Source organism: Numenius arquata, chromosome 11 (assembly GCF_964106895.1).
Source record: "Numenius arquata chromosome 11, bNumArq3.hap1.1, whole genome shotgun sequence".
In the NCBI taxonomy this organism is placed as follows: Eukaryota; Metazoa; Chordata; class Aves; order Charadriiformes; family Scolopacidae; genus Numenius; species Numenius arquata.
In genome coordinates this window covers 10,568,848-10,592,427 of record NC_133586.1, presented here as the reverse complement: position 1 = coordinate 10,592,427, position 23,580 = coordinate 10,568,848, and the positions used below count along the sequence as shown (strand labels likewise).

The window sequence follows — 23,580 nt, the reverse complement described above, 5'->3', positions numbered from 1 at the left end:
TGTGGCAAACCAATATTATTTGTTTGCATATTTCTGTTTTTTTTTTCTTTGGAAGAACACAGACAAATAACATATTCAGGTTCTGTCCTAAAGTAATCATGGGTCACACACCTGTTTCTGAAAATATTCCTGCCCTATCCAAATTCATAAATACCCCATCATGGCTGATTTGTTAAATGCACAAAGTACCCATTTCCTCAATACTGTTTTTATATTAAATTTCCACTTATTGTTCATTTTGTTACATATTGGTCAATATCCTCCCTGCTGTCTGAGGAGCTCACAACCTAGTCATTACAATACTTGTATCATTTTTTTGAATGATGGTATTTATGATTGCAGATTTCTTAACTTGACAGGGTCCAAATCCTTCCATTACACAGTTTGTAGTATCACTTGTTATGCAACCTATGTTAAAATCACCTAATATAATTATTTTTGACTATGCCCTAAAAGCCTGCAGATGTTTTCCCAATCTGCCTGTAATATTTATAGCTGATCCCTTTGCTCTGTAAACAACGAGCAATGTGGGGTAAATTAACCCTAACAAACGTCTTCATCGTGAAAATCATCAGACCTCCTTCGCTTGCTGAGGTGGTGTGTGGAGCTGAGGAAGGTTGTTGCCATGTATCATTTTCTTGTCCTTGTTGCAGCTTTGCTTGCAAATATGCATTTACTCTCTTCAAAATGTTACATCAAATATGGTGTTTTTCTAATAGTTATTGGCTAAAATATGAATACCTTAAATTGGTAATGTTTGGTGTCAAAATACCATGTGTGTTTAAGGCCTTGCAGCTCCCTGTTGTTTTGGTGAGATCCATGGCTGCCCAGCTTGCCTGAGAAATATGGCTTCCTATCAAGGTTCTACAAACAGCTATAAAAGGCTAACTCTAGGCACTCAGCTTTGAAATACACCCCACCCTAGTGTTGGATCACCCTACCCTAGTGTTCAGTCATTAATATCCCAGGGTAGTAACACTTGTTCAATTAGCTCTAAATTTGAGGCTTGCCACATTAAAATCTGGAGAACTTTTGGGTGCTTCACGTTAAACAAAATCTGAATTTCTGTGCTCATTTCAGGCCTAAATTGTGATGCTAATTTATTTTCTAAATTGTGTTCCAGGATGTCATTGCTTGATACTTATATTCATAATAGTTGCTATAAACATCTCAGAAGGAAGCCCACAAGAGGGTGAATGCATGTAGCTGAACATCCACCTTTGCTGCAGGGGAGCTGTAAAGCTTTTCCCACATCCAGGTCCCTTGCAACTAGCACTCCTGTTTTATGTCTGTGGCATTTGTGTATTATTAAAAAATAAGCAATAATGCTATATGAAAAAGACCTCCAAAGTATGCTGCTGTGCTGATTATCTTTTTTCTTACATTCCATATTGGACACAGTAGTGCCTTGTGTTTGCACAGTTGTATAATTTTTATTATATACAATGAGAGTTTGTTTTCATAGTGACTGCATGCAATAGCTCAATATGTATGTTTATGATTGTCATGTTGGGCTTTATTGTAATGAGCTGGTCTTGCAGATACTCTGCTTGCTCAATACTCTTTTCTCGCCAAAGGCTTGCAGGATCTGTAAGCCTACTATATAACACAGTTTAAACTAGTAAAAAGAGCAATTTCTCATACAGCTTAATTTTTCCTTTGAGAATTAATTGATGAGTGAATAAACAGATTCTTAATATTTAGAAAATAAGATTACACTACAAAATGGAAATGTGTTGTGAGATCTGGGGAGAGATTACATTTGCAGTAGTTCTAACAATTTACCTCCATGTCCGAGTAGTATCTTTATGTGAGTAAGAACAGGAGAAGTGGTGGAGAGCAATAAATACTTTAAAAGTCTATCTGAGATAAATATAGACTCTCTCAACTGCTGGTACAGTCCCCATCATTGCACCATTTGAATGTTTCAGAATCTTTAGGAGATTTATTCTTGCAACATGCCTGTGAGGTGGGAAATTGCAGTTGTACCCCTTTCACAGACTGGAATCAAAAAACACAGGAAGTTTTTCAAAGTTGAAAAGAAAGTCCCTCGTGGAGCTGGGAACTGAGAGAGAGTAGTCAAGTCTAAGGCCAATGTGTTCATGTTCAAGCATTGTATTATAATACCCCTTGAAATTTTATCTGCTTTCTGATTCACACAGTGGCCCAATCAGTTTCTGTTTCTGAAATGGTGGTGTTTTCATTAATTTCTCAATGCTAATTAGTGATAAAATAGGAAGATAAGATTGTTTAGAGTAATTTGTTTACAAGCTTTGTGTTATTTTCTGGATGTCAGTGGTGAACTTAGAGCTAACGTTTTAAAACATCTTCAAGTGAAAACATTTTAATCTTGAATCCAATCCTAAATTATAGTATAGTGTTCCTGCATGGCTCCTCTGTAGTGAATAAGCACCTGTTCTGAGATGGCCTGATTTCACACGTTTATTAATTTGTTTCATTTTTTTACAACTAATTTTTTTATTTTCACTTAACATTAAATCATTTCAGTTAAGCTGCTTGTTTATTTTTAAAATTAATTCTTTGCTAGGCTACATAGGATGAAAGTCTCCTTCAGCTGCAGGAATAAAAAAATTTCCTGCTGCTAATGTAGATATCTGTAGTAAATCTGAACCCTTTAGTAAGAAGATGCTCTTCAGTGCTGCGTGTTTCTCAACTGTCCATAAGTACCAGAAACTGTCCTCCATAATGCCATCCTCATAAGAGAATGCAAGATGTAGGGTATTGGGAAAGTAAGGGAAAGGGGCAGGAGCGGGAGTTGGGGCTGCTTTGCTGTCTTTCCCATAGATACATGAAACTTTAAGATTACGGTTCTCCTTGTTTGGCAGCGGATGTGCATGATTTGTGCAGTTTGTGCGTGTTAAGCGAGAGACTGGAAGACCCAACCCTGCCTCTTACGTGCGGACTCGATCCTCACCTCTCCAAGAGGATCGTGTGTCGGTTTTGGCACAGCACAGATGCAGTGGATCTTGGCAGCTAAGACTGCCCCTTCCAAGCATTTTTATATAGGAAGAGAAGTGTGCTGGCCAATTTCAGAATTCTAGCACTGCTTTTAACTGTGAATTTCCAGAGTGCTTTCTATCCATTTGTCAGTTTAGAGTTTGATTAAATATATATGTCCATGATAAATTAGCTGCACTTCTCAGGGATGTGTGGATATAAGAGGTGTATAGGCTGACTTGAGAAAAATGGAAGCTACAGATTAGCTTTTTAACACATTGCTCAGGATTTGGTACTACCTGCAAATTTCATCTACAAAACTGTGAAGGGTGAGATAGGCGAGACCAGATATTTATCTCCCTTTCAGCAAGAAGGTGCTTTTAGTCAATGTTGTCTGTTCTTCTTTGTTGTCCTGTTCTCACTCCCGTGCTTCTTGTAGGGTGACTGATATGAAGAGAAAGGAAAACCTGGGAAAAATGTTTTCATTATAATTTGGAGAGCTTTCATTTGACAGTTTTTCAAAAACTTTGCTTTTGGAATTTTTGGCAGTGTTTAAGTTTGGTGTTTTTATAATAATCATTGGAAAGTTTTATAGATTGGGTCTCATACTCAGCAACAAAAAAAATAATCAAAAGGTGAGAACCTGAATCATCCAAGTTTTTTAAAACCTGGTTAGCAAATATATATGTCATTGACGTAAATGGCAAATAGAAGATCTATATGAATTCCAGTTAAATTTTGAACAGCCAGGACACTAGATTATGAGCACTGCCCACAGCTGCTTGTCTGTGAAGCCAAAGGCTGAGTGCCCTTTAAATATTTAACTTGGGTTATTTCATTACATTAATCCTTTCTCAGACGTAATTAAACAGGTGATGAAAAACAAATTGTAAATAACATAGTTGTCCTTGTGTTGGAACGAGTAACACTCAATGGTATTCATTCACATAAGTAGTGCGAAACTGATTCATGTATTTCCTATGCTTGAATAGCTTAATATATCAGTTGTTGTGGTTCATCATTAAAACCATGGAAATGACAGTGTGCTTTTAAAATCCTAAATAGCAAGATATGCTTTGATAGAATGAGGCCAGCTCATAAAATCAAAAGGATAACATAATAAATAAAATTCCAGAAACCTGAGCATGTCTACTACAGCTTTGCCCTCCTTCTGACTGTGCTGTTGATGTTGGCAGGCAGTAGGCTGTGATCGACAACTTGGGAGCAATGCCAAGGAGGACAACTGTGGAATCTGTGCAGGAGATGGTTCAACATGCAGGCTTGTGAGGGGACAAGCTAAGGCACATGTCTCACCAGAAAAAAGTAGGTTGCAAATTGATCCTATGATAATTTATCCTTATCTATGTTTTCTGCTTGTATATTAACATACATATTGCAGAGTATTGACCTTTTCACTGTATACTTGTTTGCAGCTTTCCAAAGCTACTTATTCTAAAGTCTGTGCTAGATTAGTCTACTGAAATTCCATGAGGGATACCACGCATTAGGGTATAGCTAGGAAAGAATTTGAGATATGCATATTTTTTTTTATAGACCTACTCAATTCATTCTATCAGGAATAACCATCAGGATGCACATCTTATTTTAGAGGGTATCCTCATGTTGCAATATATGTGATGCTGCAGCAATGTTTTTAAATCATGGAAACATCTTATAGATGGTTTTATGGAAATTGTGGCCCATGATTGAAAGTGCCTGGTTTTCAATTTAACTTTGCCTTTTTTTTTTTTTTTTTTTCCTTCAAGTGTCTAAAGACAGTTGAACTTCAGAGGCCAGTTAACTACTTGTATGGTACAAAAAGCACAATGTGAAAGGGAATAAAACTTTCTTCTCTTTTTGTGTGTGTTCGGCTCAAATTTTGCCATTCTGTCTCAAAATAATTAGCATCTTGCTGTGAATAGCTCTGTAAGCCCCAGCAGTATTGAAAATATAAGAGAGGAGGTGTGTCAGAAGTAGGCCCTTATTGGAGTCTTAAGAGCCTGGCTACACTGATATCCAGACAAGGTTATTCAATAGAGGCTCGCCTCTGACAATTGTGCTTTCCATCCTCACAGCTGATGCTCCCTGTAATCTTGCAGCATATGTCCTATGTGTTTATCATGTCAGATAGTTGCCTCACATCTATTTTTTTCTGTTTCTGAACTAGCAACGTGCATCTCTCACGTGGAGATGGGGCCTTTGGGGTCTGTTACCTTCCTGCAGAGTCACAAGATGCGAGGGTGATGATCTGGTGCTCTTAGCGTAAAGTCAATACTCAACATCCAAATCCAAGCAGGTTTTGTTTTTGTTTTTGTTTTTAATGGATGAAGCACTTGCCTTTGACAGCTGCATATATTTTAGTACTGTTGTAGTTCAGCCTGCAAATATTTCACTTGTGCCCTCACTTTGAAAGAGCTGTTGTATGTTGAATCATGCTTCATTCTTATTGCAGTGCATATAAATATTTCCATGGGGTTTTTCAATGCCACTGCTTGTGATATGCTTCAATGTGGATGTAACTTGAAGTTCAATGTATGTTATCTCAATGCTTGTTACCTTTGAGTGTGATTACTTGTATTGATCTACAATGTTTCATGTTAGGCTATACAACACTGTGCAGGTGCATAATTTCTCTAATTCAATACATATGTATAACAGAGGTAATCTAAATTAAAAAGTGAATATTTTTGTGGCAACATCTTTTAAAGTCACAGAATAATTTGGTACAAGTCAAAGAGCCTTTTTTTCTTGTGTACCAGATGGGCTACCAGCGTCAGCCTTTGTCTAGCATTTGATAGAGGCCTTTTTCATGGGTGGAAGAATGTAGTTCAGCAATTCATAAGAGTTTTTCATCCTGAAACACTGAGCAAATGTCTTGAATGTTTGCAAAGAGCTGAAAAAGCATTTTCATGGAGGGCCACTTTTTATTCACTTTGTCATATCAGATACTCCAAGGTTCTGGTCAGCACAGAGCAAGCACTTGTGAAGCAGTAAAAAGTGGATAATATTTTTGTAGAATTATCAAGTTGTACTTGTTTCACATGTTAGAACAAGTTAGAACCACAGAATCATAAAATGGTTTGGGTTGGAAGGGACCTTAAAGATAACCTAATTCCAATCCCCCTTCCATGATCAGGGACACCTTCCACTAGACCAGGTTGCTCAAAGCTCTGTCTAACCTGGTTGTGAACACCTCCAGGGATGGGACATCCCCAACTTCTCTGGGCATCCTGTTCCAGTGCCCCACCACCCTCAGAGTAAAGAATTTCTGGGCTGTGAGCGCACATTGCCAGCTCATGTTGAGCTTCTCAACCAATACCCCCAAGTCCTTTTCAGGGCTGCTCTCAATCTAGCCGCAGCCAGGCCTATGTTTGTGCTTGGGATTGTCCCAACCCATGTGCAGGGCCTGCCTTGTTGAACTTCACGAGGTTTGCATGGGCCCACCTCTCAAGTCTGTACAGGTCCGTCTGGATGGCATCCCTTCCCTCAGGTGTGTCAACCGCTCCACACAGCTTGGTGTCATCGGCAAACTTGCTGAGGGTGGGCTTGATCCCACTTTCCGTGTCACCAACAAAGATATTAAACAGCACCAGTACCAATACTGACCCCTGAGCAACGCCACTCATCACTCGTCTCTACTTGGACATTGAGCTGCTGGCCGCAACTCTTTGAGTGTGACCATTCAGCCATCTCCTCATCCACTGAGAGGTCCATCTATCAAATCCATGTCTCTCCTATTTAGAGACAAGGATATTGTGTGGGACAGTGTCAAATGCTTTGCACAAGTCCATGTAGGTGATGTCAGTTGATCATGAAGTATACCCATGGTTCATTGTTTTCTCTGCCATAATTTAGTGGCTCTTGAAGAGTTTTTTAAAATTAAATATGAAGATAGACTATTCTGGGAAAAGATGTCAGTTATGTCAAGTTTTGGTTTTACCTTGCATTGAAGTAGGCTAGATTATATGACTAAATTATCATTCACACAAGCAAAACAGCACACATGCTACTAAAATCAGAAATTTTGATTATTTTCTTCATATTGTGATAGTGCCAAAATCTTTTTTGGGTTAAGTTGTTCAATACTATGAATACGATGTGAATGACATGTGGAAATAAAGCCATGCTTTCTTTGTGCTAATGTATGAGTGAAGGGAGACATAGTATCTTCCAAATAGTCATTTGGAAGCTTCCAGAGCTAGTGTTGAGAAGTAAAATATCGACACATGACAGACATGTATTTAAGAGGGAGCTCCTAAGGTTGTGAGCAGGATGTAAATTTTATTGTGCAATGAGGCAAATTAAAGAACTGGAAGGAAAGCAAGAGCCAAAGATTTTATTATGACAAAAAAAAGGAGACATAAGGGAAAATAAAAGTGCCTAGCTATCTTGGTCCTTATTTTTAAAAAATAAATTTAGGCATTGATAGCAAATGATTTCTCATAAAGGACTCACTTTGTTTTATTAACTTTTTTATATGTTTTTACATAAAATGAATGCCTTTGATTGGAAAGCTAAACATCACTGAAAGCAAACTTACTGTTTTGCAAATATGAAATGAACTGTCATTTCAAAAGTTCTTTATTTTTTCCACTAACACTTAATTGCCTTTGAAAGACCAAGTTAGACTTCTGCCAGCAAGCCAGATTCTAATATTCTGGTAAAATGATTAAAGATTTGACTAATGATATTCAAACAAAAAGTGTAATAGGTTGTAAAATGTACCGTCCCATTGGGAAATGAGATATCATGGGCCTGATGTTTCTAGTACTATATGCATGGAACTCCCATTAACTCCACTGCACTTTGCGCACATGGAAAAATTGTAGGATTGGGCCCCGATGTCTGCTTTCTGCACCATTATTGGCAAGCAATGGTAGGAAAGTGTTCTGATTCTGATACCAAGGAAGAAGGAAAGATGCTGGTTCTGAAATTTACAGACAGTGAAGTTAAAGGCACAGATTTGCCCTAATCTGGTTTTATTTGGTTCTCAAGCTGTTTGAGACTCACAAGTTTTATCTTTCTGAACTTTTTGCTACAAGCTTCACACAAATGTTTCAACGTTGATAACTTTGTAACTGTTTTAATTTCTTGCCATGCGTTTTATTTCCTATGGCATTTGTGTAATTTATCATTGGTCACTTTTTGTTACATGTTTGTATGTCATCGTCCTCAAGCATACTTAACCAAAAACCTACTTTCACTTGGTAATTTATCTAAAGAGAGGCCTTCTGCAAGGCTCCCTGTCCAGTGTCATCAGCTGGCTCAGTTTTGTGACAGCTTGCTACCTTGCATCTTTTTCCCTCTTTGAAATCAATATACATGGAGCTGGTAACCCCCATTGTCAAGGTTGCCTGATACTTCACTTTATATGACTCATTTTTTGCCAAAATTCAACAGTTGGGTCAGAAACTTTCCATGCCAGGTGCTGAATGTTTTGGAGAAAATTCAGCCAAAACAACTCGGCATATTCCAAGGACACAGAAGAGAAAAACATGTTGTTTCCCACTGTCAAAACATTCCTGAAACCTTTTCTTTAATAAGTCTTAACATCCTCCATTGTTGGACTTGATAATGGATCAGGGATTTGAAATTTGGCAGGCACTGGTCTTCTGGTCATGGACAAGTCTTTTGCAATATCTGTGAACATCAACACATATTTTACTACAACCCTTCAAAAAAACCTTTTCTTTCAGGCTCTGTAGGGGCTTTTTGGATGCTAACAGCTGACATTTTTTGAAAACTTGTCCTTTTAGTTGTGCTTTTGCTTGTTACACTTCCTAACTGCAAACAGATAATATGTCCTTAGAATAAATTAGCATGTTCTTCCAGAACTAAGCTGTTAAAAAGTCTCCTTGAGGTTACTCTTGATTTCTGCTTTGCTGCAGCGTAGAATGGGTACCTTGGGATGAACTCTACGATGCCTCCTGCCTCACATTCAGGCAGAATTAGGGCTTTAAGGCTTTAATTCAGGCATTAAGGCTTCAGACTTATGATTGGGGGTGATGAGATCACATGAGGAGAGGGAAAGACAAAATGAGACTGGCTGAAAAGAAAAATTTGACAGTATGTTCATACAGTGAAGGGAAGATAGATATGAGACGGTGAGAGGAGGGCCTAGGACGGGATATACAGATACATTGGGTCAATGAAAACGAGGAAGAGCGGAAGACTGAGATTAGATATGGAATCTGGGGTGGGAGATGGAGTCAGACACACTCAGAGAGGAAGGGGAAAAATAAACTGTATGTAGAGCGAGAAGAGGGAATTGGGACTGGTTTGGCAAGAAAACTGTGTGTGTGGAGGGATAGAATGCCAATATATTAGCATTTCAGTTCGGATAAGGAGTATGTTTTTTGGAGCAAATTTCATCATGGTCCTAACATACTGCTCATCAGTTCACATCATGGAGTGATCTTCGAGAGTATAAACTGGATTTTTTTTATTAAGTTAAACCAGAAGATGTGCCCCAGAAAAGCACATAATGTTCTCCAACAACTACGAAATCGGGCTAGAGTTAGTTCAAAGTGAAGCACCTGCAATATGTATAGTGTGGATACTGGGTCTTCAGCACCAACTGTTCCAGTCTACAGATCCATTTAGTTTGGTAGGTTTACTTGAGGCTATTACAGGTAGTATGAAGCCTCCTTCTTTACTTTCCTGATCTTGCTTGTCTTACTTGGAGAAATTCCTGCATAAGAACATTGGGTATTTCATTATTTCTTTTGCACTGCATTTCCTTGAGATTGGTTTTCTTGATGGACTGCTTACTGTGTGTCTTCGTACATTTTCTCCAGTGTTTACAAATTCAGAAGAGGTATCCAGAAGTAGAAAGAAGTATGTAACTAAAATGAGTTGAGGCCATGCTGTCTGTCTCCAGAGCAGGTTACCACAGCTTAGAAATACTTACTCAACAATGCAAAAAAGTGACATGCTCACATGAAGAGACAGACTTTCAGTCATGGGACCTGTAGACAGAGGGATGGAGATACAGAGCGAGAGAGTGTGAAGCTGGAGAGGGAAGAACTCAAGGACAGAAAAGATGAATGAGGGAAGCTGCTGCAATAAGACTCCAAAAATTTTAAGCTTTTTAGTTCCCTTGTGCTGGACCATTGTTCTTTGTATTTTGAGAGTACCTAGGCCTTCACACAGAACTGGAGGACCAGCAGATAAGTGCTGAGCAAATACATGGAAAGAAACAGTTTTTATAGGCCTGAAATAAACCCTTTGCCCTACTGTAAGAGGAGAGAGGGGGAAAATCCCAATTGGCCCATATGTAAAACAGTAAATGGGTCCACCATGGCCCACATGGAAAAATAAATAAAACCTGCTGAATTGGATTGAGCTCAGGAATGTGGCTCCTTTATTTTGATCCTGGGGATTAGCTCCCAGTCTTACCATAGCAGGGAGTCTGATCTTGCTCTCGTTGAAATCCAAAATCTAAATCCACATTAACACCATAGAAACAGGATCAAACCTTGCCATCTAAAGTAAAAGCAGTCCAGAGGCTTAATCAGCAAGTGTTGTGTGTAGTGTGTGAACATATTTGCTGAGAGATTCCCTGGGCAAGAGCAGAAAGCCCATTTTGAAGCTGATGCTAGAAAAAGATGACCCCCATGCCCAGGGGAATCCCTACAGTGGAAGCAGTGTTAGAATAGAGAGACAATATCTAACCCATTTCTCAGTTTTTTTAAGGTGAGGTTTATGACTCTAAAATCAAATTTTATAGTGTGGTGTTTCTGCATGTTCTGGATGGTTTTGGGCTTATTTGTTTTCAGCTTTAGACGAAGGTCAGCAATTAACTTTCAAAGATACATAAATAGTACAAGGGAAAAAAAAAAGATAATTGGAAATTCTAAGTATAGATTTCAGGGTAGCAATTTCCCCTTATGTTTTCATAGGAGTTCACTGCTTTTAACAGTGTGGATCCTACTGATTTAATGGGAAATGTACAGCATAACCATTTTTAAATAGGTTTACAGAGCCTTGTGTTCCTTTAAGAATATGAATTATGTGCTTCAACTGAGAACCGGAGACCTTTGGAATACATTGTTTTGGAGCCAGAACTGGACAATCACAACTACTGTTTCATATGAAGTTAAAGCTGTCCTCAGGAGAAGGTGGAGTCCCTTAGGTCAGCTCTGTCCCATTTTCTTCCAATTCCCCAGAATTCAAACAATCTCACTTTTATTTTTTCCTGTAATTTACTTCATCTCATAGAAAGACTGCCCTAGGTCGTAATTATCTCAGTCAGGTTACGAGAATCTCCTGCTGTCAGACTTCTTGACAGGTCTATAGGGCTGCAGAGGTTGAACCTTGCTGCGGTGGTGAACTTAGTCATGTCCTCTAATGCAAATAAAATACTTTCTGGTAATATTGTCTCCACCGCAGAGAAACACCAAATTTAGCACCCCCATGAGACTTTTGGACCATATCAGAGAGTGCCTCGGTGAGGGTGGAATGTCTGTAGTACAGCTAAAGGAATGTGAAGCATCCTGAAAAGGGATCAACAAGGCCTGCCGGGGCGAGCAGAGCTTGCTGTAAGGAGGTGGAGGAAGCACAGCAGAACGACCCTGGTTGTTCTCAAGAGGAGCAGTCCTATACATCTCTGCACATCTGCAAATCTGGGCCTCGTCCATTCAGTGCAGAGCGCCCTTGGTTCCACTTCAAAACAGCAGTTGCGTGTATTCAGAACTGGTCATAATCAGACTCTTATTTGAGGTTTTTGTGCTGTAACTGCTGGTTGGTTGTCAAGACAGGATACAATTCCTGACCAAGTAGGGACAGATGGGCCCCTCAAACCTGCTTTCTCTCAAATGCTGTAGAGCACATATGAATTCAGTAGTTATTTCCTTACTTTAAAGATATACACATCCACTACCTTCTGGCTATCTTTAGCAATTCGCCTGATGAAAAACCAAGATGCAAAAAGATATTAAGTGGTTCAGTAGTTAATGTTTTTTCCAGGGCTTCTTAACTATATTATTGTTCTTACTGTAGTATTTTGCACTCTGGTGGAATACCCAAGTATGAAATTAATAAAGATCATATTTTATTACATCCAAAATAAATTGTTATATTTAAATGACCTTCCTAGAAATTGGCGATATAAAAACTGTAACATAAGAAGGTGTTTATTTCAGAAAAAATAATTGCTGTATTTACTTGAAGTATCCTGAACATTTGGCAGGATTTCATACTTATGCTAAGGGGATGTAAACCAGAAGCTGATAATTTAGCATCTACTATAAAAGGGTCCGGTTTAAAGTGGAAAGAAACATGCTTCAACTATTTTTTAGTTAAAACTAAGCTCAAATATTCTTACTCTAAATATTGCATGAGTAATTTGGGAGCAAATGTGTCACTGACCTTCAACTGATATTACTTTTTGAATTTGCAAAAATGAACTAGCTCTACGCCGGGCCCTCGATGTACGTTAATGCCATCACTGAACAGAGCACCCTCTGCAGGGCGGACCTGTGACGGGCCCACATTTGCAGGTCCTGCCTCAAAGAGGACTTGCAGTTGGGCCGTGATGGGAATAGGAGACAGCACGCTGGTACTTTGTTGCTTGGACACTTCTCTCATCCTTTTGTGGATATCCGTGTCACGCACTGTGCGTACCCTTGTCTGAGACCACTGCTCTTGTTGGCATGAAAGACCCTGGTCTGTTGATTTGACTGTTAACTCAGTTTGCTTGGGCAAATCACAGATTTCCTACATTTGAAATGGAAAGTAATAACTTTCTGCCTTTGTAAAATGTACTGAAGTAAGTGTGTTGTACATTTATATATGAAGAGGCCATTCAGGCAGCCAAAAGCTGTTTTGTATTGACATGTCCTATCCAGAGCTGGTTTGGTTTAAAACCAGGGCTGGTTAATTTTAAATTGAGGCTCTTACTGGAAGGAATGATCTTATATGGTAAGTTAGATGCAGACACTGTTATAACATATACGTTATAGCTAATATATATTTGGTCTTAACTGGTCTGTAATTGGTTAAGGGTTAGTGTTAAGTAGATGATTTATTTCCTGTAAGTCCTGCCACTTATTAAAGTTGTGACCTGCAGCAGGAAATGAGGTGTGGGCAAAATGAGACTGAACAGCTGCAGATTTTTGTAAGGGGGAAGTACTACTTAGCAGATTCCTTATGTCAATTCAATGATTAGGAAATAAAACTAGGACAACAGAGTGTAAATATGTTCCTAATACGCTACTGACATTTCAGTTGTTTTTGTTAATAGCAAATATTTTTCCAATAGCAAGAAAGATTTACAAGTCCATTTGTAGGTCTTAATAGTTGCATAGCATAGCAAAGAGGCTCAGTATACTGTACTTAATAAAATAACATATGATTATTTTTAATAGAAAAATTGTGAAACCTGTTAAATATTTTCTTAGACACATTTGACAGTTTTCAGTCTAGTTATGTGATGTGCAAATTCCCTGATGCAAGATAACTTCTAAAACAGTTCTTTAATTTTCCTAGGGGAAGAAACTGTGATTGCTGTACCACATGGGAGTCGCAGTGTGAGAATTACCCTAAAAGGACCAGCACACCTTGGTATGACTGAGCTGTTTTATGTATTTATTCACAGGCAGAAGATAAAAATAGAACCTTGTATCTGAACTCATTCAAATTTGGGGAATATGCATAAGATCATGACCTTGATTCCCCTTTCCATCTTTAATATCCAGCCTGAAGGTAGCCCTACAGAACACGGTGGTTTCTAAATGTGTTTAAACCAAGTAATTCTTAGACAAGATGTCTAAAATACAGTACACTCTTCAACTACATGCAAAAAATTACGTCAAATTTACTTTCAAAGGGTTATCCATGGGATTGATAGCACTTGTATAACCCAGCGTTGGATTTCTGTTGAAGAGTCTGAGATAGCGTAAACAGTCCAGTTGAAATTACTCTTGGTCAGTGAGCAGTGTTCAAGCAAAAGTAGTCTAGGTAAAAATGAGGTAAGGTAAACAAAATACATGAAAGAAACTACACAAGTTCTGTTTCCTTGTAATACTTTTGGTCATTACATACCATCTATGAGAAACAGCTTGCTATTCTCTTAGACATTGTTTCCTAATATTTTCTATATAAGGCTGATGGTAGTACCTATGGTAATTTCTTTACCCATAGGTCTACTTTACATAAACAACTAATCATTTCAATGGTAAGTGTGACTGCCATACCAAGCAATGAAATAAACCATTCATGTAACATTTGGAACAATTTTTTATTAGTAAAAGTGGAAGACTTAGTCTGAATCATAGAAATAAAAAGGACAACTTCTGCTCTGAGATATGTAAATAGAAGGCAGAAATGCATTTCATTTGAAAATTCCTCATCTATTTGTTTGCTTTGAAGAATGTATTGTTACTTTCTTTCAAAGAAAAAACTGAATAAGACTTCCACCTTAGAGTAGCTCCAGTGACTACAACTTCCAGATAGGGAGCACTGATATCAACAATGTACAAAGCTGAATTTATCTTGAAATAAATAATATTCATGTAAAACTGTTGAAAAGGATGTATGGAGTGACTCTGACCAGTTCAGGTCAGGACTCTTGGTCTTTCTTAAGTAGTTCTGCAGAAGGAAGTTGTTGTTTCAGCTTTGTATGAGGAAAAAGTACTAGATTCAGTGGCTCCTGGGGGATTTCTGGAAAGCTCCTGAGGAATGCAGCAGTAACTTGGTAACTAAGTACAGAGTGCTCCTGGCTTCCTACCCAGGGTGGTTCCATAAAGAAGCTGTGGCTTGGCATTACCTTTGTCAGCTAGTTCTCTAGCTGGATGAGAATTGTGAAATGTTCCTTTAACCACTTCCCGCAGCCCATCTGTTTGCAAATCTGTGAGGATTTAGACATTTGTTACCTAAAATATTTCAAATGACAGAGGTGAAAAACAAGTGAGAGCTGTTGTGGGGAGGGAGATGGAAATTTCTTCTGGCTTCACAGCCAGATTTTCAAGAACTGATGTTCTAGGCGATGTGCTTTGGGACAATTTGCTTGTTTCCTTTTTGACTATACATATGTTTGTCACTTAACAGAAAATACCAAGTGATCTTTGATCTGCATCTTCATTGACTTCTCTGTGGGTGTGCTGATATAATTAAAGCAGAATTAAAAAAAAAATCATCTATAATGACAGGCTTCATTTGTCAGAGACGTTCTTCCTGGCTTGTAAGGAGTTGAATTTAACAGGTGTACCAGGGACTACTTATTGCAGAATTTTATACTGCCTCCTGTTGCCAGTATATATTTGCTCTTCAATTAAAGTCGGCAGCAATAGAGAATGCTTGAAGAGCACTACGGAGTGTCTGGCACTTCTCCCTTTATCTTGTGGTGTTCTGTCCTTCATCCTGGGCTTTGTGATTGACTCTTGTTCCAGGGAAACACAGCTGCTGGATTAATCAAAAATGGAAATGTGGTTGGAGATGTAGCGCATAACAGATTTGAAACAAATAAATGCTCTGGACATTGTTTTACAATCAGCAGCTTAGTGTTTTAGGAAAGACTGTATTTCTCTGTAGCTGGTAATAATAAGTATTTTGTTTGTATGAACACTTGAAGACAGGCAATGGATTAATCAAAGAGCAAAGGTGTTATTTCGGGTTTTTTACAAATAGATCCCTCTTGTACTTCTGTCTGCTTGGCTTTTGTGAATGAGTTGGTGGAAAATAACCAAATAATTAGTATAAAAATGGTTAGGAATAAAAGGTTTCATTGTCTTGGTTTTGTTTTTGATTCAGACTATATTATGGCTTTTCTAGCAGTTGTTTTAAGAGCATTAGAATCAAAAGAAAGACTGAAAGTTCCCTGAAATTAATCCTCCAGCAGAAGAAACAGGAAAACCAGAAGCTAATATTTTTACAAGTGGCTAATGCTAGATAACTGAGTTCATGAACTTAGGGAGGTTAAACTTTACTAAAAGGAACTGAAACTTTTTTTCCCTTTTGGTCCATGTCTTCTCTGCTTGCAGTGATTTGCATTACTTGACAGTATTTAGCTATCCATCTATGCACTTCTTTATCTTTTGATAGATGCTAAGAGGAAGACAATGTTGCTTGCATTTTGAAAAGAAAGCGTGTTTTATTTTGGGCCCCTGTATTGTGCTATCTACAAATCATTCACATGGAAAAGAAAGAGCTTTTGGGTAGCAACATGATTTGTTCCTTCTTGCCCTGTTAGCAGGAGCTATTTCCCTGGGAATTCTTCCATGCATCTCTCTATGCAGTGAGGTATCTGCAGCAGGTTCCCCATGCCACGCTGCCCTACTCTTGCCTGCAACTAAGAGTATGGGAGGCTTTTGTGGTGGATCTTCTATCCACAGCTGGGCAAGGCATTTCCATGGGGAAAACATTCTTTTTACCAAGTTAAGGGAAGTAGCCCACAGACAGACAGTTATAGGTCTTTGGCACCAGTGTTTATGTTGTTAGGCACAGAAAGAGGTGAGGACTCAAAAGAATTCTCTGTCCTTATGACTTTGCACATCTGGAGTCCTGAAGACCCCTCAAGGAAATGTTTCCCTAACTTAGGATGGGGAAGCTTACTTCTGAAGCCTCTCCAGGATTACAGGACCCTGCAGAATGAATAAATGTTTGGCGACTTCTTTTCTAAACCTTGCCTATAACCAGTTGGTGAAACCTTTCTTCTGAAATCAATAAAGTAGGGGTTTTGGGGGAACTGCTCCCTAATAAAAATTATGTTATGTATGTGTTATACACACTAGGTGCTTGGTTTCACTCTGTTTTAGAAGCCTGTGATGACAAGCACTAGATACTACTGAGCAGGAATATGTTGCATCAGAGGCTATCCATGGTGCCATGGAATAGCTCTTCATCTCCCTGTGTGACACACTTCTGGGAATATCTGAGCAGCTGTTCTAAGCTTCACAGACACAACCTCCAGAGATACAGGCCATCATTCTATAGCTGGACCTTGCAAATAAACACATGCTTTAGATTCAAATATAGTGTAGCTCTAACATAAAAGCATGTCAGCTCGTGGTGAGTTATCATACTGTTGGTTGCTGAACAATATTCTTGGTTTGTGCCTAGAAAAAAGTAAAAATTATATTTTATTAAGAAAATTAGCATAAAGGCTGTAAACTAATGCAACTCAGGTCTCCAAATTAACATCTTTAACATCTTTTTGTAACAGCCAGATGTCTTGCTTTGCAATCTTAAATGCTAGTTTCAAAGGGGTCCTGTATTCCTGAGGATCCTACTGACTTTATGTGGAGTTGGGAGTATTTGAGATTTGCTGATTTGAGTCTTATTCAACAAAATAACAGAATAACAGGCACCATGCATTAATACTTACTGTAAAACAGTGTAAGTTTGTGATCAATGCTTGAAGAAGCTTAACCCAAGAACGCTGAGTTCTGGTTATTTTGTAATGCAGTCAGGAAAGAAAACTTCCATAAAAGTGACAAACAAAAATATGTAGTAATAGTCTAAATGCTTGTTGCTTTTTCTATGATTTGTTTATATCTGTTTGTTCCTAATGGAAATGTGTTGGACAATGGGGCACTTTGGTTCCTAGAGATTTATTTCTTTTCTTTGACAAAGTCCATTTGATTCACCACTAGATTCCTACCCTGTGATCAACATAAAGTCATTTCACAGAAATATACCCTTCCTTAAACTTTCTTTCAGCCATGTATGTGATCTTTGTTATACCTGAGCATTTCTAATGTTTAGAAACTCGGGATAATATTGGTACCTTTTCAAGGGAGTTATCTTCTTCTAGAATTTCTTCACTGTGTTTGTTGGGGATGCTCCAGAATGCATTTCTAACTTAAAAGATCTTAAGGAAGAAAATAGCAGATAGACTGCAACATTCAGAGTGTGTTTTCAGTGCAGGTAAAACCAGATGCTCTCAATCTAAATTATCTAGCCTGAATTAGGTAATTCTGTTTAAAAGTACCAAAAAAGGTAAGGTAGTTGGAGAAAGAGGGTATTTATAGCTCATCAAAAGGTTCTTTTTAGCTAGCCTTGAGCTCATCTGAGATTCATGCCTTTCTCATACAGTGCTCTGATAGATTGTAACCAGACCAGTGTATTTGGTCATGCATCTTGCTTTGCTTATACACTATATTATGCAGAGCCCGAATTTCTACCTTCATTATGAATATCTTCCTTTAGCTTTGTCCACTTATAGTTCAGTCAGTTTGCTGGAAGTGACTCAATCCTAAAATACTTAATCTGTCTTCTGGAGGTTGTGGGCTGTTAGTTTAATCTGTTTCCAAGGAGCGCAGAACTGCTCAAAAAGGGTTTTCATCACCACCTGTTCTGAGGAAGGGACATCCCTCGGCAGTGCTGCAGCCATCCACCTCCTGGCTGGGCTTTTTGCTCATGTGGGAAATATTCAAAGTTGAGCTAATGACCTCTGGAATGGGTAGAGTGATACAGGTATTGAGGTGAGTGTTTGGCGAGTTTGACAACATTCAGCCTTCTCCGGAGACTGATTGCTGAAATTGCCAGACTTTTGAGTTGCATGGAAGTATGTTATTTTTCTGTGTATTGATTCTATCTGTTTGAGTTTCTTTCAGCTTGTCCTGCTGATTCTGTTGCTTTATAACTATATGTAGCACTTGGTGTAGGAAAAACTGTCTCCGAAGTGCTTCTGGTATGAAAGAATAGTGTGTTCAGGCAGATATTCCTGTGCTGACATGTCATGCAATTATATATCAACCTATAATCTGAAGCAGCTAATACTCTCACAGATATTCTATGTGGGTTTTTTTAATGTACATATTTGGCTGTTACTTGCAAGGCAAAATTTTAAACAGTACTTTCTGACTTCCTTGAAAATAAAAAAATATCCTGTTTAAGTTTACTAATAGCATGTTTCTTCTTTAGTTATAGAGTCAAAGACACTGCAAGGAGACAAGGGAGAGCGCAGTTTCAGTGCTCCTGGAACGTTTGTCATAGAAAATACAACTGTTGAATTTCAGAAGAGTACAGACAGGGAAATCATAAAGATTCAGGGACCTCTTGGAGCAGATTTCATTATCAAGGTGGGACGTGTGTATGTACAAATCTACAAAGATATTACAAGTATGTGCCACAGAGTAGGTGGCTATCCATCAGGTTGTAGCAATACAATAAAATCTTTTAGTTAGCAAATAAGGAATCCTAATTACAGTCCAGAGATAATTTATACTAAGTATATCCAAACAAATTGAAATGTTATGAGGTTAACGTCTTTGCTGTGGTGGAAAGTACCACAGGATCTTAATGGTAAAAATGTCCAGGACTTTTGTTTTAAATACTAGAGAAAGAATAACAGTGTGATCCTCTGCAGTGGATTGGTGTTAATCCAATTGAAGACTGCCACCTACTGAATCTGAGCATTGCTTCCAGCTGCGCCCTGGAATCTTCCTTAGACATTGCTAATCCAGCAATGATTTCTAATTTCTGAACATTTCTAATCCTTTTATGTTTCTCTTCTACCCAGACCACATACAGATGCCTTGCATTGTACATGCAAATATTTATATGTAGAAACATATCAATATTTGGCTACCAAAGGAAGATAGTCATACAGTTTTCCATTGGAAATGACAGATGTTTCAGTGTTATCACACCACTTGGCTTTATCTGTCGTGTTGTAGAAATAGATTTTCAGTAGTTTTTATTTTGCATCTTCAATATCACATGTGCAGTTAGATTTGCCTGAATATGAACCCTTGTGCTTAGATCATTTATAGACTTCCTTCTCCAGCAAATTTTAAAAATTTTGCTAACAAAAGGAATAGACAGTAGATAATCAAATAGTTACATTAGTACCTTGAATAGTTTGCAAAACAAAGCAAATACAAGTATTTGACTATCGAAAACTTAAATTTAATTGTTACTCTAGACCTTCTAGAGTTTTTATGCCTGTTATCATATTATTCTCTTCACTGCTGTTATATATGAATTATGTTTTGAAATGACATGAACAGTGGAGTACGGTATACACATGTGTTGTAACGGAAATTTCTACAGACCAGGTACTCTGGATCAAAAGAGAGTGTGGTTCAGTTCTTTTTCTATCAACCCATCAGTCATCAGTGGAGACAAACAGAGTTCTTCCCCTGCACAGTGACATGTGGAGGAGGTAAGTAATGGCAGTTTTTCAGGAGTGTTTACAGCTGAAGATTAGAAGTGGCTGATTTACAACCTTCGTTCTGCAGTTTTATTCATTAAATGTTTGTGCTTCTTTGCACACTGGTGGTTCTTCAGAAAAATAAATGACAGAGGAGCAGGTAAGTTGGTTAAATTAGTATGAGTATAAGTTTTTTTTATACCTTATATTACTGGTAGTCCTGTTCTTCCATACGGAATGATCTCTTGAGTAAGAGCTTTGACTAAGAAATAAAGATACGACATTCAGAGCAGAAAATGACAATTCATAAAGGATATTTTGGGAAAGCAAACAAAGAAATACAATGAGATTTTAAAATAAGGGTAATCAAGAAATGAAGGAAGAAGGTATTTCTGGCCACAGTAGTAGACATGAAGGAGAGTTTTAGAACGCTTAGTTTAGAAATTACACAGAACGCAGAATAAGTAAATAGAATTTAAAGACTAGCTACTATCAATACCTTTGTCTGTCTGATCTTAGACACTTAGTCCTGATGGTAGGTAGAACAGCAAGTAGCGTGCCTTAGTGTCTCCTCCTGGTTTAACCTTACAGCAATGGGTAGATGAAGTGCAGCTCAGCTCTGTTACTGCTCACCCAGCCCAGCCCACTCTTGTCATGTCTGGTGTGCAAAAAGAGTGGCCTCGTGGTAGGAGGAGTGTTTGACCTTGTAAATAGCTATTTCAGTTCAGTCAGCATTACCCAGGTCACCTGAAAACCAGACTGGGATACTAGCGATACTGGTGTAGTGATTTTCTTGGAGAGTACAAATATGGTTTAAATTGTTGCTTGGGACATGAGTAAAAAGAGTTAAAGATGTTTAAAGCACAAGCAGAGTCTGGGGATCTTTTGATGGACCATCCATTTTGGCTTGCACCTCACTTTAATCTGAAATACAGACAATATATGTGTATAATATGTAATCCAGGAAACACAGGAAACTACTGTATCTTATAAGATACTTTGCCTCATGAAGTGTGATTCTTACTGGAACTGTGAGTGGCAATACATATTCTCTGATGATTCCATCGCACTGTGTTTATGAATTTTCCCTAACCTATCTGACAAAGGAAGAAGTGTAAAGCATCGCAGTTATTTTAGAGGACTGTGTGTAAACACTGAATCGCTCAAGGGATGCATTTACCTTCAAAGTTACTGGCTCAAATCCAGCCTTATTCCGACTGGTGTTATACTCTGAAAATTATAGCTACACATCAGTCTCTTCGAAATTAGTGTTTTCAGTGCCCTACTTCGTAGCTGCATGTCTATAATATGAAACTGGTACCTTTATCAACAGGGCTTGGCACTCTTGATGGCAGACCTGAGAGAGGTCAGTAACTGAAGCAGCACAGAAACCAAGCTACTGCTTACCCATGAAAGTAGCAGTGTTAAGAATGGCATATTACTGAGGCATGCAGGGGAGTTGTATTGCAGCTGCCTGGCTTTAACCTGTTATCTTAAAGCGGATTTAGTATCTGGATTGTCTGTTTGGCATCTTTTACTGGCAGTAAAATAAAACGTTCCTCACAACAGAGACTTGGAATCAGTGCACCACCATTCCTCACTTGGATGCTGCTTCTATATTTAATTCTATAATCTCGATGTGTGGGAAGGGGGAGTGTGATGGGCATCTCAGAAAGCACAGTCAAGCTTGGATGAGCAAGAATGTTTAAAAATTGTGTCTATCTTGTTTGCAAGTGACATATCTTCTGCGTCCTTTCAAAACTTACAAGAACTGGAACATACGTGCTTTGAGCACTGGAACTGCTTAGCTCTTCTTTATGGTTACCCCTCTCATGCACGATGACACTTTGAGTCAGCCAAGAAACACACAAGTGTAGCCATTGATACATGATACTTAGCATTTTCAGTAGACACTGGGACTTGTGCTGTTAGTTTATTGACTCTATTTGGATTTTAATTCTTGTGGTTTCAGACTTTTTCTTCTTTGTACATACCAGAACATCCTCCTCCTCTCCACAGTTTAAGTCAAAGTCAGCTAGTCAGCTCTTTTGAATGAGTCTTTTTTTTTCCCTTAGCCAAAAAAGCAACCTAGTGGTTTATAAAACTCCGATCCCTTCTTGTAACCAGTCTCCCCACAGATTTTTTTTTTTTTTATTATTATTTTTTTTTTTTTGGCCAAGTAGTTACTTAGTTACTTCAAAGTTTTCTTTTGTTGGCTCTTCAACTAGGAATGTTCTTGAAACTATTACTTGGTTTTCTACAGTTTAACTTAACAATGTTTTGGATCTCATCTTCAGTTCCTCCAGCTTTCTGTTTTTATTTTTTTTAGCATGCATGACTCTATAATATAGTGCTCTAACATTCATGCTAACTCTTCCTTGAGGGGGGGCAGTTTTAAATTGTGGAACATGTAGTAAAACCATATGATTTTGTACGGTTGCCTCTTTAACAGGTGAGATGCTCCAGTACATGTATTCCTGCATCACATAAAAACATACATGCTCTTACTCTTATACTTAGAATATTATTAGAATAAAGTGCCAGAGTCTTATCTAGTGTTAAGATAGGTTAACATAATTGTTATGCTGAATTGCCTTAAATTAAGATCTGGTCCTTCATGTTCCTGTGTAGTGTTTCCTTGTTCAAAAGCAAACTGAAGAAGAGTAACACAGGAAATTACTTCAACACACAGTGCATTATTGGGGGGGAGGAATAAAGCTGCTTTAATTTATCTCCATTACCAAAATTTAACTTTGCTTCTGCGTTAGGTTATCAGCTTAATTCAGCTGAATGCGTGGATATTCGTCTGAAGCGTGTTGTTCCTGACCACTATTGTCATTACTATCCAGAAAATAAGAAACCAAAGCCCAAACTAAAAGAATGCAACATGGATCCCTGCCCTTCTAGGTTTGTATGACATATGACAAATAAATTTAAGCATGTGGTATAGTCAGTTACTAAGGAACAACAAATCATATTGACTTAATTTCAGTTCTTTTTATCGTTAGGGCTATTAATCTTGGTTGATTCTTGTATGTGTTAATGGCTGATGGCTGGCACCGCTGTCAGTAGATTTATGTCACTTCTTCAGTGTTGTAGAACATGAGACTTTGCTTTACACAGAGATATTGTAAATACAAATTAGTCTGTTCAGGGGCTAATTCTACTTTATGTTTGTTACTGAGTGCTACAGTGCTAGTACGAGGATTTTGTGAGGTTGTGTGAGGAGGACAGATTATTTGCCTGCTTTTGGATTTATTGATGCTGTCATTCAGAATTCCTCATTAGACAGAGAGTAGCTCCAATTCTCAGTGTACAAGTTTTGTACACGCTTTAACTCGTTTTATTCATCTGCCTACCGTAAAAGTTTCCTTTTTCATTTGTACTGTGGAGTTGACAATTATTAAAGTTTGGGGGGTTGTTTTGGTTTTTTACACTAAGATTTAAAAAAAAAATCATTCAAAGTAAATATACTTGTGGTACAAATACCACAGAATATTATTGCCAAATTATAAGTAATATAGTAT

The 23,580-nt window shown here is 38.1% G+C and overlaps 1 protein-coding gene across 1 annotated transcript in view; it reads left to right on the top strand.

Annotated features, from left to right (window-relative positions):
- Nucleotides 1–23,580, top strand: part of ADAMTSL3 (ADAMTS like 3) — a 189,368-nt gene that overhangs the window by 107,891 nt on the left and 57,897 nt on the right. Inside the window, exons 7-11 of the mRNA XM_074155696.1 lie at nucleotides 4,155–4,281; nucleotides 13,447–13,521; nucleotides 18,823–18,980; nucleotides 19,954–20,065; nucleotides 22,822–22,960. Coding sequence (XP_074011797.1) covers nucleotides 4,155–4,281; nucleotides 13,447–13,521; nucleotides 18,823–18,980; nucleotides 19,954–20,065; nucleotides 22,822–22,960 — 611 coding nt within the window. The remainder of the gene's footprint in view (nucleotides 1–4,154; nucleotides 4,282–13,446; nucleotides 13,522–18,822; nucleotides 18,981–19,953; nucleotides 20,066–22,821; nucleotides 22,961–23,580) is intronic.